The sequence below is a fragment of the Rattus norvegicus genome, chromosome 8 (genome assembly GCF_021556685.1).
Source record: "Rattus norvegicus strain SHRSP/BbbUtx chromosome 8, alternate assembly SHRSP_T2T, whole genome shotgun sequence".
Classification (NCBI taxonomy): domain Eukaryota; kingdom Metazoa; phylum Chordata; class Mammalia; order Rodentia; family Muridae; genus Rattus; species Rattus norvegicus.
The window spans coordinates 130,424,981-130,440,295 of NC_141541.1; the positions used below are offsets into that span (position 1 = coordinate 130,424,981).

The 15,315-nt window shown below is 45.2% G+C and overlaps 2 protein-coding genes across 4 annotated transcripts in view; one reads left to right on the forward strand and one right to left on the reverse strand.

Annotated features, from left to right (window-relative positions):
• Tgm4 (transglutaminase 4) overlaps positions 1-15,315 on the forward strand; it is a 37,761-nt gene that overhangs the window by 19,822 nt on the left and 2,624 nt on the right. For 2 of the 3 annotated variants that reach the window (XM_087563582.1, NM_022713.2), the window contains exons 5-13: positions 894-1,012; positions 2,273-2,374; positions 3,249-3,423; positions 3,495-3,633; positions 4,710-4,813; positions 8,592-8,843; positions 12,168-12,431; positions 13,058-13,227; positions 15,041-15,177. In XM_087563582.1, coding sequence (XP_087419708.1) covers positions 894-1,012; positions 2,273-2,374; positions 3,249-3,423; positions 3,495-3,633; positions 4,710-4,813; positions 8,592-8,843; positions 12,168-12,431; positions 13,058-13,227; positions 15,041-15,177 — 1,462 coding nt within the window. Of the gene's footprint in view, positions 1-893; positions 1,013-1,082; positions 1,309-2,272; positions 2,375-3,248; positions 3,424-3,494; positions 3,634-4,709; positions 4,814-8,591; positions 8,844-12,167; positions 12,432-13,057; positions 13,228-15,040; positions 15,178-15,315 lie in introns of those variants that run through there. The other variant, XM_087563583.1, reaches the window with a different exon arrangement.
• Positions 6,415-15,315, reverse strand: part of Zdhhc3 (zDHHC palmitoyltransferase 3) — a 58,724-nt gene continuing 49,823 nt past the window's right edge. Inside the window, exon 8 of the mRNA XM_087561590.1 lies at positions 6,415-9,128. Within this exon, the coding sequence (XP_087417716.1) occupies positions 8,856-9,128 (273 nt within the window). The 3' untranslated portion in view covers positions 6,415-8,855. The remainder of the gene's footprint in view (positions 9,129-15,315) is intronic.

The window sequence follows — 15,315 nt, forward strand, 5'->3', positions numbered from 1 at the left end:
GGTCCTTGAGCCGTTCTCTTCTCTCTCGATGCTCTCCAACTAGCTGAAGGACATGACCAGGGAGTTAGGGCACTCGTTATTTCACTCAAGGATACCTTTTATTTCAAATTTTTATTTTTTTTATTCTAAATTAATTTTTCTCAGTTCTTGTTAGTCCTCTGAGAGCTTTGTACAATCTGGTTTGATGATATTAACTTTCCTCCCCCAGCTTCCTCCAGATCCACACACACTCCTTCCCTACCCACTCAAATGTGTCCTCCCTTTTCTAAAAAAAAATACACACCCTCCTTGTTCCAGAAACCTTGGACCAGAGCACATGTGTCAAGCAGGTTCTACTCTGATCATTCTTCATACTTGTTCCACAGCCTTGTTTGTTTAACATCTAATACTTAAATTAGTCTGTGTCTGTGTGTGTGCATGTTTGCATGTGCCTGCATGTGTGTGCGTGTGTGCGTGTGTGTGCATGTGTGTGTGTGTGTGTGTGTGTGTGTGTGTGTGTGTGTGTGTGTGATGCTGGGAATGGAACTTGGGACCTCTCCAAGAACAAGTGCTCTTAACTGTGGTGCCATCTTTCCGGCCCCTGGCATCTTTCTTTATTAATGGTTTATGATTTATACTTAATGATCATTTTGCTCATGTTCACATTTCTCCACATTTTTCCAGTGAACGAGCCTTACACCTTGTTCACAGCCTGCCTCTGCCTCCCAAGTGCTGGGGTCACGGTATGACCCACTGCATCTGGGTCTTTGCATTTTCCATGTACAATGTATTGTTGTGACCCTTCCTGCTTCCTGTATCCATGCTCCCTACTTGTGTTGTTCCAACCCCATAGTATACCTGCCTCTATCTCAGGGGTGGCCAGTAACCCACATGTGTGTGTGGTCTTGCTCCAGATGACAGTGTCTTCATGGCTAGTGAGGAAGACCGAGCAGAGTACGTCCTTAATGATACCGGTTACATGTACATGGGTTTTGCCAAACAGATTAAAGAGAAGCCCTGGACCTTTGGTCAGGTAACATAGACTGTCTTCTTGTGGCTGCACCAGGCACACTGGGAACAAACAAATACCAAGTAGAGAGGGGGAGGAACCACAGAATATAAACTGGAGGGGCAGGTTCCCTTAGTGACAACTCTGCAGTTAAGAATGTTCTGTTTTACATTATATTGTGTGAGTGCACTGTTAGAGCTCTGAAGGGTAAAGTATTCTGGCAGTCTACAGCCAAGGAATACCACAAAATCACACCACACAACAAACCTCCACAGAAAAGATTTACTGGGAGAGACAAGAGAGTGGCTGCCTCTGCTCGGGTAAGAAGCAACGGGGAACTGAGCTGGAGGCAGGCTTTACACAGTTTCTTGGAAGCAAGTTTTTCAGGGTGGATATTTCCAGAGTAGAGATTGGTGGGATTTCAAGCAGAGCCCAGGGATTGGTGGGATTTTGAGCTCAGGGTTTGGTGGGTCTTCAAACTCAGAGACTGGTGGTTTTGGTAGGTTTCAAACCCTGCACTGGCCTCAGAACTTCCACCCCACACCCACGAATGCCACCGCATGTGTGTTGAGGTCAGGCCACTTTCAAGAGTCAATTTCCTCTCTGCATGGGGTGGAGCCTGAGGATTGGATTCAGGGACCTTTGCCACTAAACTAACCTGCCTTCTCTACTTTTTGTTTTTAATATTTTATGTGTATTTTTTTTCTGTGTGTATGTCTGTGCACTATGTGCTTGCCTGGTCCCTGTGGAGGCCAGAAGAGGGCATTGGATCTCCTGGGACTGGCTGTGAGCCACTGTGTGGGTGCTGGGAATTGAACTCAGGTCTTTTGCCAGAGTAACAAGTGCTCTTAGCCACTGAGCCACTTCTCTAGCACCCTCCCCATTCATTTTTTATTACTAATACTAACCAGGTTGAGATAGTATTTCTTGTACACAGCTTGACAGCTTGCTTCATTTATCTAACTTAATTTACAGGGAGTTTCTTCCATGCATTAAAAACTCTTTGTATATTTTGTACATTTTATCAATGAGCCATCTCCCCAGTCCCTTGTTGGTCATTTCAGTGTTTGTGCTCTGTGAGCCTTTAGATGTCCTTAGCTGTTGTCTTGTGTCTGGTTGTTTAAATAGCTTCTACTGTGGAATGTGGAGGATCTTTGGGAGACTGTGGGCAGGTTCCTTTACTTGGTAGATGAGATACCCCTAGAAGGCAGTGCAAACTAGTTGGGGTAGCTTCCTGTCTGACACTAAAGACTCTTGATATTTCTTTCTTTATCTCCATGACAGTTTGAGAAGTACATCTTGAACTGCTGCTTCCGATTGTTGACCCATTTGGAGCCCAAGGAAATGCAGAGCCCAGTGCTTGTGTCCAGGGCCATTTGTACTATGGTATGTGTAGAGGCCGGGCTCTATATCCAGACTCCTGGAAGTCTATACTACTACTGTGGTCCATCAACAGCTGCTCAGCTAATTTAGCTTTCCCTGCTAATTCCATGGAGCACACAGGGAGTTATGGTTGAGCAGTCAGTCAAAACTATCAAGGAATGTATGTCTGCCATTATCCTTCTGAGCACAGGTTTTCAAACTTGAGCTCAGAAGGCCAACTTTGGCACTTCTAAGTTGACCTTAGGAAAATGGCTTTTTCGATCTACGAGATCATGTAAATATTCGAGGTCTTCTCCCTCCTCCAAGTCTGGCCACAGCTGGGATGAACACTGTCATGAGTGCACTGTGATAGAGACACACAAGACATGCTTGTCTCTCCACAGTGTCAGAACTTATTAAATAATAAATTCACAATCTATGTCAGCTACCTTAGCCCAACATACCAAGAAGTCCTGATTTGCCAGCAAGGCAAACATACATTCTTTTATTTCAGTCTTATTAATATTATTTCTTGGATTATACATCACACAGCTAACATATCTTCATGTATGGATGTGTGTTTGTATGTACGGATGGTTATCGAGTGATCACAAAAGGGTCAAAGAAGCTGTAGCAGAATCCGAGGCATTTGAAGAGACCTGAGAGGCAAAGGAAGCTGCCGAGAGATCTCTACTCTGTGTGTGTGTGTGTGTGTGTGTGTGTGTGTGTGTGTGTGTGTGTGTGTGTGTGTGTGTGTTTATAGAGAGACTGAGTCTGGCTATGTAGGCAGGCCTAGTCTTAAACTTGCTCTTTGGCCCTTCTGGGTATCCTGCCTCCCATGGATGAACTCTAGGTTTGGGAAGGGTACAAATGCTAACACTGTTCTCTCCTGTGTCAGATGTGTGCTGCAAACAATTTTGGAGTGCTGGTGGGGAACTGGACAGGAGACTATAGCAATGGCACTGCCCCGTATGTGTGGGCCAGCAGTGTACCCATTCTCCAGCAGCACTACATCACCAGGATGCCTGTACGCTTTGGCCAGTGCTGGGTTTTCTCTGGAGTCCTGACCACAGGTAGGCTGCAGTTGGGGCCGGGGCTACTCAGTTCCCACAGAAGCTAACCATCATGCCCGGGGTCATTTCAGCACTGAGAGCAGTGGGCATCCCAGCTCGCAGCGTGACTAACTTTGAGTCAGCCCACGATACAGAAAAGAACCTCAGAGTAGACATCTACCTGGATGAATCGGGCAAGACAATTCCACATCTGACCAAAGACTCTGTCTGGTAGGCTCCCTCCAGCTGGTCTCTTCTGTTCTTCTGTTCTCCTATGGGCCTTGCAGCCTCTCTGTAGACTGGTTCAAGTTGTGAGCAGTATCAATTCCAGAAACCCACTTTGTATAGTTAGCCTCATAGTGTGACCCAGAAGTCCTGAGAAGTCTTGTTAAACATAAATATCCCTGGAGGCAAAGGCCAAGAATTGGTATTTACTTCTGGCCCCCAGCCCTAGGGACTGAGACAGGTCATTGTGCCATCCTCTGAAGTAACTGGTATCCTCAGGTAGCAAGAGGCACTGTTGCACTCTCTGACCCAGTGCACAAGCACCTCGCAGGCTGAAAAAGCAGGTATTGTGAGAGTCTATGTGTGTACGGAGGTAGGGGGCTGTTGGAGGTTGGGGAGGGTTGTGGCTTCTACCACTCTTCTTCAAACACTGTTGTGAAGGTCCAGTTCACATGCCAAGACTTTCACGTTGGCATTATATGTGGAAGACACGAAAGCCTGTTAACCAATATGGTAAACTGTCTTAAAACAAACAGCAAAAATAACTGGGGGATGGCACATGTCTTTAAGCCCAGACTCGGGAGGCAGAGGCAGGAGGATCCCTGTGAGCTTGAGGCCAGCCTGGTCTACAAAGTGATTTCTAGGACACCCAGGACTTGAGAAACCCTGTCTTGAAAAAACAAAACAAAACCAAGCAAACAAAAGCAAGAATATGGAATATTGTCCAGATACAAAATTATTCATCAATTAAGTCAGAATCCTGTTGAGTGGGGAAAAGAATTTACAGTTGTTTCCTTGCTTGCTCATTCATTCATTCATTCATTCATTCATTCATTCATGCATGCATGCATGCATGCATTCATCTGACAGAGGCTTAAAAAGTATCCTCTTGACTCTTTGGGTCTGAGGAGTTTCTCCCTACTGCCCACCTGCTCTAAGCTCTGCTTTCTACAAGGTACTCAGAATTGTCTTTGCCTCCGTTGACAATGGTTCCCAACTCCTCAGAACAACCTTAGAGGGCTATGATGACAAGTTCTCTAATTACATGGCTGGCTCTGATGGGGCTGTTTCCCCTACCACAGGAATTTCCATGTGTGGACAGATGCCTGGATGAAAAGACAGGATCTACCCCAGGGCCATGATGGTTGGCAGGTCCTGGATTCTACACCACAGGAAATCAGTGAAGGTGAGTTTGTATGGATTACAGGAGGAGCAGGGGACACAGGCCATGTCTGGTCTGCTCTTCTGACTAGTCTGTACAGGTTCAAGTTGATGCTTACCCTCTCACTGAGCGCAGCCTTGTGAAGAGGGCACACATGACAGTGAGCGCAAGTGCTGATGGGAGGTACAGCTCACCTTTTCAAAGGCTTTAAAATCTTATTTATTTATTTATTTATTTATTTATTTATTTATTTATTTATTGGCTCCACATGGGTCATGGTGTAGAGGTGGAGGTCAGAGGACAACCTGTGAGAGTCAGGCCTCTCCTGTCACATGGGTACCAGTGAGTGAATTAAGGATTCTGGGCTTAGCAGGTATCACCTGCCACTTGGCTGTTTTGATGGGCCACAGCTAATCTTTCAAAGCCCTGTTTATCTGTGTTTTGCAAATCCAGGCTCAGGGAGGTGAAGTGAAATGGGGTTAGCAGCTGAAGGTACCTGGGGCAGTTGAGCCCACGTTGGATGGAGTGGGAGTATCCCACCTTACTGTTTAACCTACTATCTTGTACTGGGTTGGTTGCAAGGAGCTGCTAGACCTGGAGAGTTTCTGTGTAGATGAGGGATGGTCCGAGGCTGCCTGAAAAATCTGTGGAATTATTATAGAGTTAACATGCCTTACCAGTGAGAAACCACCCTGCACACATAAAAGATTGATAAAGGGAAAAGCTCTTTAAGAATGTGTGACGGTTTCTGGGTGGTGGGGCACACACCTTTAATCACGGCACTCTGGAAGTAGAGGCAGACAGGTCTCTTGTGAGTTCAAGGCCAGCTTGGTCTACAGAATGAATTCCAGGAGAGCCAGGACTACATGGAGAAACTCTGAATCAAAGAACAAAACAACAAAAACAAAGAAACAAATGTGTGTGTGTGTGTGTGTGTGTGTGTGTGTGTGTGTGTGTGTGTGTGTGTGTGTGTGACAGTGTCCACTAATGCACAGGAGGGAATCAGCCTCGAACAGAACATTTTTACAGCTTATGTAGGCCTTAAACTTATACATACTCTGCCATCCTTAAATCTCTTTCTGGTCCCTGCCCCAGGTTACACTTTGAACAGCTGAAACTGAGATAGGAGACGTCAAGTTTGGCTACTTGGGCAGTTGGGAGATTTATATAGCATAGATATTGCCAGAATCATTTTTTTCGTACACCAGTGTTGTTCTTTTTTGAATAGTTGTTACCCAGTTTATCTTGCCCACCTGCTAGAATTATGATCTTCCTGAGAAGAGCACAGGGACTTACAGGCAGGCCTAGACTTATTGATGGTTGTGACGCTGATCTGCCTCCTACAGGGGCCGTATTAGAGGATTGTTCCTTTATAGGAGGTTGGGCCTCATGGTCAGTTTTAAGTTAGGTTTTGATATCAGAAATGAGCCTAATCTCAGGTCAATGTTGGTGAACAAACATTAGCAGAAACCTAGTAACCCAAACTTCAGTTTGGGTACAGAATTTTGGTTCCTACAGTTTCTAACAAGCCTTGTATGTTAACCTTCAGAGGCAGCACTTCTTCGGTTAAATTCTACTTTGTGTAATTTAATATTTCTTTTTTTTTTTTTTTTGGTTCTTTTTTTCGGAGCTGGGGACCGAACCCAGGGCCTTGCGCTTCCTAGGCAAGCGCTCTACCACTGAGCTAAATCCCCAACCCCTAATTTAATATTTCTTAAGCAACTTTACTAGTAAATCCTTCACAGCATCAACTTACTTTCTTTGTTTTAAAATTATTTATTTATTGTATATGAATATACCGTAGCTGTCTTCAGACTCACTAGAAGATGGCATTAGATCTCATTACAGATGGTTGTGAACCATCATGTGGTTGCCGGGAATTGAACTCAGGACCTCTGGAAGAGTGGTCAGTGCTCTTAACTGCTGAGCCATCTCTCCAGCCCAGCATTAACATTCTTACTTCAAGCTTCTCCTACATCAGAATCAAATCACCTTCATTAATTCATATTATTTATCTAAGGTTTTTCAAACAATCAATGAAAACGAGGCCATGATTTTGAGAGAGAGCAAGGAGGTAGGAATGTAGGAACATTTGTGGGAGAAAAGAGAAGGGAGAAATGTAATTATATTATAATCTCAAACTCATTTTAAAAAGATTTTTGTTTTAGAGACAGTCTTGCTGTGTAAGACTCAGACTGGCCTGGAGCTCCCATTTGTCAGCTCTGCACCCTCAGTACTGGGGTCATGGGTCTGTCCTACCAGGCTCAACCAAGTTAGTCTGAATATTAAAAAACAAGTTACCTCATTGTGGTGGCATTTGTATATAATCCCATCACTCAAGAGGAAAAAAAGGATCAGGAGTTCAGAGCCATTCTCAGCTAAATAGTGAGTTTGTCTCAAAAGCAAAACAAAATGAAACAAAACAATCCACAAAAATAAACTCAAACAAACAAGTTGCCCAGTGAATGGGAAGACTTGAGATGATATCAAGTATTCAACCTTTTTGTGAACCTACATTTCATAAAAGAACTTCTCTACCCAGGCTGCCCCAGGTTCTCTACAATTCGGCTCCTCCATTCTTGCATCCCTATGGGACCTTGGTCTGTGCAGGACACAGGCAAACTTACAGTGGCCTCTGTCAGCCTTTCAAGGAGCAAAGTCATCATCTGGACCATCAGCTCCCAGATGATGGGAACCATGTGAATTGAGGATGGGTACCCAGATGCAGGAGGCACAGGTCCCCCAAAGACATCTAAATTACAACTTAAAATATTTTGGTGCCTATATTCTTCCAGCCAGTATGTCCCAAAGGCTCCCCAAGACAAAATCACAGTGTCCCAAGTTCCCACTGGAGGCAGATAGGAACCTCCAGAGATCTGCTGTTCCTTATCTCCCCATGAGGAGGCAAGCTCACCACATCTTTTGCTGACAGATGCTCAGCAAGAGGCCTCACAGTCTCTTCAGTGGTCTCAGTAGTATTTGCCAAGGTGGAGACAGTAGACTTGGCAACTGGGCTGTACACAGCCTAGGGTTACTATCTCCCTGAGAGGTAGAAGCTCTATGTACAGGTGGAAAGGGCTTTAAAAGCCCACCACCAACTCACTTTGTAGCCAAGGTGACAACAGAGAGTAGGAAGCCCTCTGCCACATTAGAAACAGTAAGTTTAGATTAGAAGCCCTGTTCTGCATCTTATCCTTCCCCCAGTACACTGAATCACAGGGCTGGCTGCTGTTAAGAGGCCAGGGTCTATTGAAGGTTAAATAGACAAAGGGCATGGCAAGGCCAGAGTACAAGTATATGGGAAATTAAACCGATCTGTAAAATGGTTTATGCTTACTAAGTTGTTAATGACAGCCAAGGAGACCTCTCTATTGTCAACACTTTAGAAGGCAGCTCCACTGGTTTAGATCAATAGCAATGGCTAGTGATGGTTCCCAGATAGTTATAGTGCTAAGTACTGTTGTGTACTACTTTGATGCTCATTGGATGCTTGATGATCGATGAGGTCAGTACCGCCTTTATCCCCAATATCCAGGAGGCAGAGGTATAGGCCATACAGTAGGCAGTGTGCTGGGATGAATGGAAACAGGGGCATGGCTCTGGGCCTGAGATTTCCTGAACATTTTAGTTCTAGGCTGGGATGTGTCCTTAATGGTTGTAAAGCAGTTCGGGCTGCCTGGGAAGTGCCAGTTGCCTCCATACTTGAGTGGAATTTCTTACTGTTACTGTGATGAATTTAGGGGTCGGGAGGCAGGTGGTCAAGGAGACCCTGGCAGTAATCCTCTCTTACTTCCCCACTCAGGACAATTCCGCATTGGACCTTCACCGGTGTCTGCTATCCGCCAGGGATTGGTCCAAATCATGTATGACACCACATTTGTGTTCACGGAGGTGAACGGTGACAAGTACATCTGGCTGGTGAAGCAGAACCAGGAAAGGGAGAAGAATGTCCTCATCGCTGTGGAGACTGCTAGCATCGGCAAGAACATCAGCACCAAGATGGTGGGCGAGAACAGGCGTCAAGATATTACCTTGCATTACAAGTTCCCAGAAGGTAGCTGTGTCATTACAGGCCAGTTCCAAGACCAGGACAGTCCTTGGTGGATGGCAGATCTGAGACCCAAAAGGAGCTGATGGCAGAAATCTGGGGCATCAACAGCCAAAGGTTCCTGTCACAACAACCCAACCACATGATTTTTAGCAAGACTGTGACAGTACTAAAGGCAGTGTTAGATGAGGGTGACCATGTCCTGTGGGATGAGGGTGACTGTGTCCTGTATGATGACTCAGTATGTTCACTCCAGGACGAGATGAGGTATCCAGACATGGTGGCACACACCTGGAAGTTAGGGGAAGAACATTGTGTTAAGTTTGAAGCCAGCCTTGTCTACACTATGATGCCCTATTTGAAACAAAAGCTGATCTCAGGTTGCCTGGGCAATCAACACACACCAGGCTGCAAACACATGGCACTTTCAGCTCCTGTGTACTTGCAGAGTCCTACAATGCTTCAGACACTATAGGCAGCAGACTCAGAGCTAGGGCTAGGGGTGTTCTTACTGGATTAATGTCACCCAGCTTAGAAGTGGCTGGGCTAGGAGGGTTTTTGTTTTGTTTTGTTTTGTCTTTTTTTTTTGAGACTAATCTCACTACGTAGTTCTGGCTGGCCTCAAACCTATTATATAAACTAAGCTGACCTGGACTTAACAGAGAACTGCCTGCCTCTGCCTCCTGAGTGCTTGAATCAAAGGTGTTTGCACCATCCCTGGCCTAGGTTTTGTTTTTTTTTTTGTTTTGTTTTGTTTTGTTTTGTTTTGTTTTGTTTTTTGTTGTTGTTGTTTTTAAGTTTTCTTTTAAAGTACTAGAGCAGAGTTTTATGAATGCTAGGCAAACACTTTGCCAGCACCTGAGGGAGAGAGGAAAGGGGACAGTGTACTGTTGCTTTTTCCTTGTACTTTCCCCTTCTGCCCTTAAGACTAAGTAATTTCAATTAACCTATGTAAAAGTTAGCTCCAGTTCTTTCTCCCTCCAAGCCCCATGCTCCCAGAAGTAAGATTCAGACTCAAAATATATTTACAATACCTCTTCTCTGACTAGCTCATAATGTAAAATAACCCACTTACTCTAATCTGCATTTTGCCATGTGGCTGACTGCCTGTGTGCAGGTACCACATGCGTCTGTCACACTTTCTCAAACAAATCTCCTACCTGACACCATCCCAGAAGCCTTTCTGCCTCCCGGGTGTCCCACCTCCTATTTCTTGCCTAAGCTGTAGGCCATCACATTTTTTATGGACAAGTGCCACATCCATACAAACATAAGATATTCTCTCTACAAACCTAAGCTCACATTTTCTGATGGTTTCTTGTGCAGTCTCTAAGCTATTACTGACTTTAAAACTATTGCAAGTTCTTTATTGATAGTATCTACTTGGTAAGCTACTGTTTCTGTTCGTTCAGTTCTTTGAATATATTTACAATGGTTTTTGCACTTATTTAATTTTGTGTGTGTACATATGTGTGGGTGAGCACATCATATTGTACATGTGGAGGTCAGAGGACAACTTGTGGGAGTCAGACCTTTCCTTCCACCATATGGGTCCTGGGGATTTAACTCAGGTCGCCAAACTTGTATTAAGTGCCTTGACTGGCTGAGCCATATCCATAGTCCCTCTGATTATATTTTAAATAGATTGTGTAAAGTTTTTCTCTAGTAGGTTCCGAATCAGGCTTCCACAGGGGCTGATTTTCCTTGAAAACTACAGGTTTGCTGGATACACTGTGACAGTCTGGAGACCAGACTGTGTTTGCTGTCTCTGCTGTGTGCTTGTACGTTGGTTCCCTGCAGCACCTCTGTGCAGCCCGTATTCATCATTCATAACCTCTGAATTTTTCTCCCATTTGCTTCATCATAAGCAGGGGACCGTCTGGGATAAAAAGTATACTTGCCTTGACCTAAGAGCTGTGTCCAGACGGAGGACACAGTGCTCTGCTTCATTCTCATTTGTACAGAGCCTCGAGATGACAGCTTACAACTTGGCTTTGTCTTTGTTCTTCCCTGGTTTTCTCTTTGGGGTTTTAAAACTGGTTTTGTTTTGTTTTTTGTTTTTTTGTTTTTTTGTTTTTTTTGGTTCTTTTTTTCGGAGCTGGGGACCGAACCCAGGGCCTTGCGCTTCCTAGGTAAGCGCTCTACCACTGAGCTAAATCCCCAGCCCCTGTTTTTTTTTTAATACACAAGGAAAGATAATGTTTGTTGTATGCTAAGTCTGGTCAAGTAAAGGTGAGCTCTGCAAATGGACATTTCCAGGGATCTGTCATCAAAGCCAAAGGACAATAAAGCCATTGTGGTGAGGTTGTGGGTCTGCTCCAAACCCACATACCACCAGGCGGGGAGGCTTCTGACTTCACTGTGACTAATCCTTCCTGTTTTCAGGGTGACTGAAGGTCTGGAAGGAGGGGAGAGAATGGGACTACCTCATGCCTTCTGAGTTCCTCCTGCCTCTCTTCCAGTTTTTTGAGATAAGGTCTCACTTTGTAGATGGATTGAAACTCATTATGTAGTCCAGGTTGGCTTAGAAGTCATGGCAATACTCCTGACTCAGGTTTCCCAAGTGCTGGGATTAGAGGTCTAAGTCCCCATGCCTGGCTCAGTGGGCTTTTGTGATTAAATGGTCCTTCAGGTGATTTCAATAGTCCTGGGCAGGTTGAAGGAGAAATCACTCTTTCTAGTATTCCCACAGATTTTAAGGATGAGCAAAGGTGTTCTGATCTGTTTTGTTTTGTTCTGCCATTTCCACTTATTACAGGTTCCCAGCATGGGGCCTTGGGTGCTTGTAGTGTGAAACCTTAGCTCCTGGATGCCTCCACAGTGCTAGTCAATGGGTGTCTTAGTTTTGCTTCTATTGCTGTGATAGAGACCATGATGAAAAGCAACTTGGGAAGGAAAGGGTTTGTTTGGCTCACAGTATTCTGCCTCACAGTCCACTGACAGAAGCCAGGGCAGGAACTTAAGGCAGGAACTGAAGCAGAAGTCATGGAGGAACACTGCTGACTGGCTTGCTTCTCGTGTCTTACTCAAATTTTCTTATACAACACAGGTCCATCTTCCCAGGGGTGTTAGACCTACAGTGGGTTAGATCTTTCTAAATCAGTAATTAATTAAGAAAATGCCTCAGACTTGTCTTTGTACCAATCAAATGGCAGCATTTTAGCATTTTCTCAGTTGATGCCCCTTCTTCCCAGGTGACCATGGCTTGTGCTGTTGACCAAAAGAGAAAAAAAAAAAGAAAGAAAAAAGAAAAAGAAAGAAAATCTAACCAGGATGGGAAGGCTCTCTCAGACCCCAAGCATGTCTTCAGAAAATATTCTGTCTCTACAGGCAGCCCAGAGGAGAGGAAGGCCATGGAGAAGGCCTCTGGGAAACGTCCTGATGACAAGCTCAACTCTCGGACACTTCACATATCTGTCCTCCAGAACTCTGTGGAGCTAGGACATCCTATCAATTTGACCATAGTGTTGAAAAGGAAAACGGCCACACCACAGAATGTCAACATTTCATGCTCCCTTGACCTACAGACTTACACAGGCAACAAGAAGACAAACCTGGGAGTCATCCAGAAGACTGTGCAGATTCAAGGCCAAGGTACGAGGATCAGGGGCAATGAGGCCTCAAGCCCCAGGGAGACTAGGATCCCACCACCTGATGTCTCTTTCTTCTCTGTGGATCATTCGCATGCCTTAACTCTTTTTTTTTCTTTTTTTTTCTTTTTTTTTTTTCTTTTCTATTTTTCGGAGCTAGGGACCGAACCCAGGGCCTTGTGCTTGCTAGGCAAGCGCTCTACCATTGAGCTAAATCCCCAACCCCATGCCTTAACTCTTTATGTGAGAACATAGCAATCATTGAGCACTTACATTTTGGTGGTGACAAGAAATCTAGGAACAGAAGAAAAGCAGGCCAGGAATCTGGGGTCTAGCACACAATCACAAGTGAAGGTGCTAATGGTGTCATGAAATGCCTCTGCAACAGCAGATATTTGCTTGATGTGTCCCTTCTCATCAGTGGGCTGTGGCTGCTGTCAACGTGACAGGCCACCCTGAGAGTGGGATCCCAGAATAGGCCTGGAGGTCTCAGTTAATGCTAGATCCATTTGGTCCCTGAGTGCAGGCTTTCTAAAGAGAGGACAGGACTCCTCTGAGGTCAAGCAGCTCTAACCCCAGAGCTAATCTTGGCCAAGAACTCACCTCTCTTTCCTTCCCATTTTTTCACAGAATCAGAGGTGTCTCTCAGCATGGATTCCAGTTTCTACATCTATAAACTGGGCATGGTTGATGATGAGATGGTCATTAAAGGGTTCATCATTGCAGAAATTGTTGATTCTGGTGAACGGGTAGCCACTGATACGACCCTGTGTTTCCTGTACTCTGCCTTCTCTGTAGAGGTGAGCTGCCTGCAGTCTAGAAAGGGATCCTATATGAAATCTGACCTTGGAGAGGGGCAGAGCTCAGGGCTTTTGTGGTCTCCTGGTTGACTGATCTTTGGGCCAATTGTATTCCTAAGGAAAATGGCACATCAGTTTTTTACATACAGGTATTTCTGAGAAGTGATGTGTCAAAAAGTTTCTCTTTTCTCAACTTTTGGCTAAATGGGTTTAAACTTTTAAAAACAAGGAATACCTGTGCACAGTACAAAACTATAAAGATGCAGTTGACACAGTGAATAGTCTCTTCCCATCCTCCTCCTCAGATGCTCAGTTCCTCTTGCCAAAAGAGATCCATGCCATCAGCTTCTTGTGTATCAAAGAGTTTTGGATACACGTCCATGAAGTGCAAAGCTTGCCATGGGCCTACCCCGTGTGGAGTGAGATGATGAAGTGGGTGCCAGATTCGCTTGGGCTCTCTGATCAGTTTTCTCCCATGCATGCGGGAGTCAAAGGCAGCTTGCATAAGAGACTTTCATTATGTTTCTGATGACCTGTCAAATACAATCATCCCAGAGCCCTCCCCTGGCGAGGGCTATTGTAGGGTTTGTCAAAGATGTCTACATCTCAGCAGGCGTACGTCCCATAGGAATGTCTCAGGCTGAGGACATAGCCCCCTTTGGAGACCATGTTTTGACATTCCTGTAGCAGTGTGGTTGAGGGCTCAAGGCACTGAGTTATCTTTAGACATGGCTGGGTACTGACCTGGTCCCCACTCGGGGAAGCAGAGTGTGCATACTTCACAGGATTCACTCTACTTGGAAGCAGTTCCAGTGTACCCACCATGGCTTGATCATCAAGAATTTCTTTGGAGGGGCTGGAGGTTAAGAGTACTTCTTCTTACAGAGGAACCAGATTCAGTTCCTAGTACCCACATCATGACTCACAGCCACTTGTAACTCCAGTTTGAGGTGATCTGATGCCTTCTTCTGACTTTGGTGGACACTAGGCATGCAACCAACCATTCAAGTAAATGAAATACCTCTGAAAAAAATAAGTTAAAAAGCTTCTCCTGGGAGGTCTCCCTCCCAGGTAATATCACAGATATCTGTGGGTGTCGGAGAACACGTGCCCCTGAGGCCACACAAGTTTAGTTGGTGTTTCAGATGTCCTGGAGGCAGACTCTTCAGCTTTCTCAGGGCACACTCAGTTGGCTGTGTTTCAGACCCTAGGTGCCCTGAGGAGAATTACAGGAGACAAAACCTGAAACATGCAGGCAAAGACATGAGCCCTGGGGTGCCCTGGGCAGGGAAGGTGGGGCTCTGGGGAAGAGGGTATATCCAGGGGAGACAGGGCAGGCCAGAGGCATGTAGGACTTTCAAATGTCTGGAACATGGCTTGTTTTGGGATGTGTTTCTCTTGGCTGTCCTGTGAGGCAATTTGGTATTTTGGGTCACTGGTGAGGCGGGATGAGTGTCAGTATAGCTTGGGAGCTCTAACAACTATTTATCGCTCAAGCTTTGGAAAAGGGGGAGTCCTGACTCGATGGATACTATCAGGATGTAGTTCACACGAGGACTTCTGGCTACCGTGAGATTACATACTTTGAATTTCTTAAAAATATGTCTGGCAAAACTAGAGAGGTAAGCATGTGCAAAGATGTGGGATCTAAGAGAGTGGCACAGGCCGGCCAGGTTCCCCACTTGAGCCTCCCAAATGAGCACAGACTTACTGACAGTCGAGGCTTCGAGAGAGGACCAAGAATTACTCTTCTTGGTGGAGCTCTGATCTCTCATCTTCAGTCTGTCACACCGGTCTTTCTCCACTCTAACAGATGCCGAGCACAAGCAAGGTCAACCAGCCTCTGACCATCACCTGCAACTTCAAGAACACCCTGCCCATCCCTTTGACTAACATCAAGTTCTCAGTGGAAAGCCTGGGCCTCAATAACATGAAGTCCTGGGAGCAAGAGTGAGTACTCGTACCAGTGATAGATTTTTGCACAGGGGTCTCATACACCTGCGCCACACTTTTGAGATATAAACTCCTAGGATGTTATAGTAAAGATGTAGACACATATTGCTGGTGTCAGGTTGCAGAAAAAGTTAC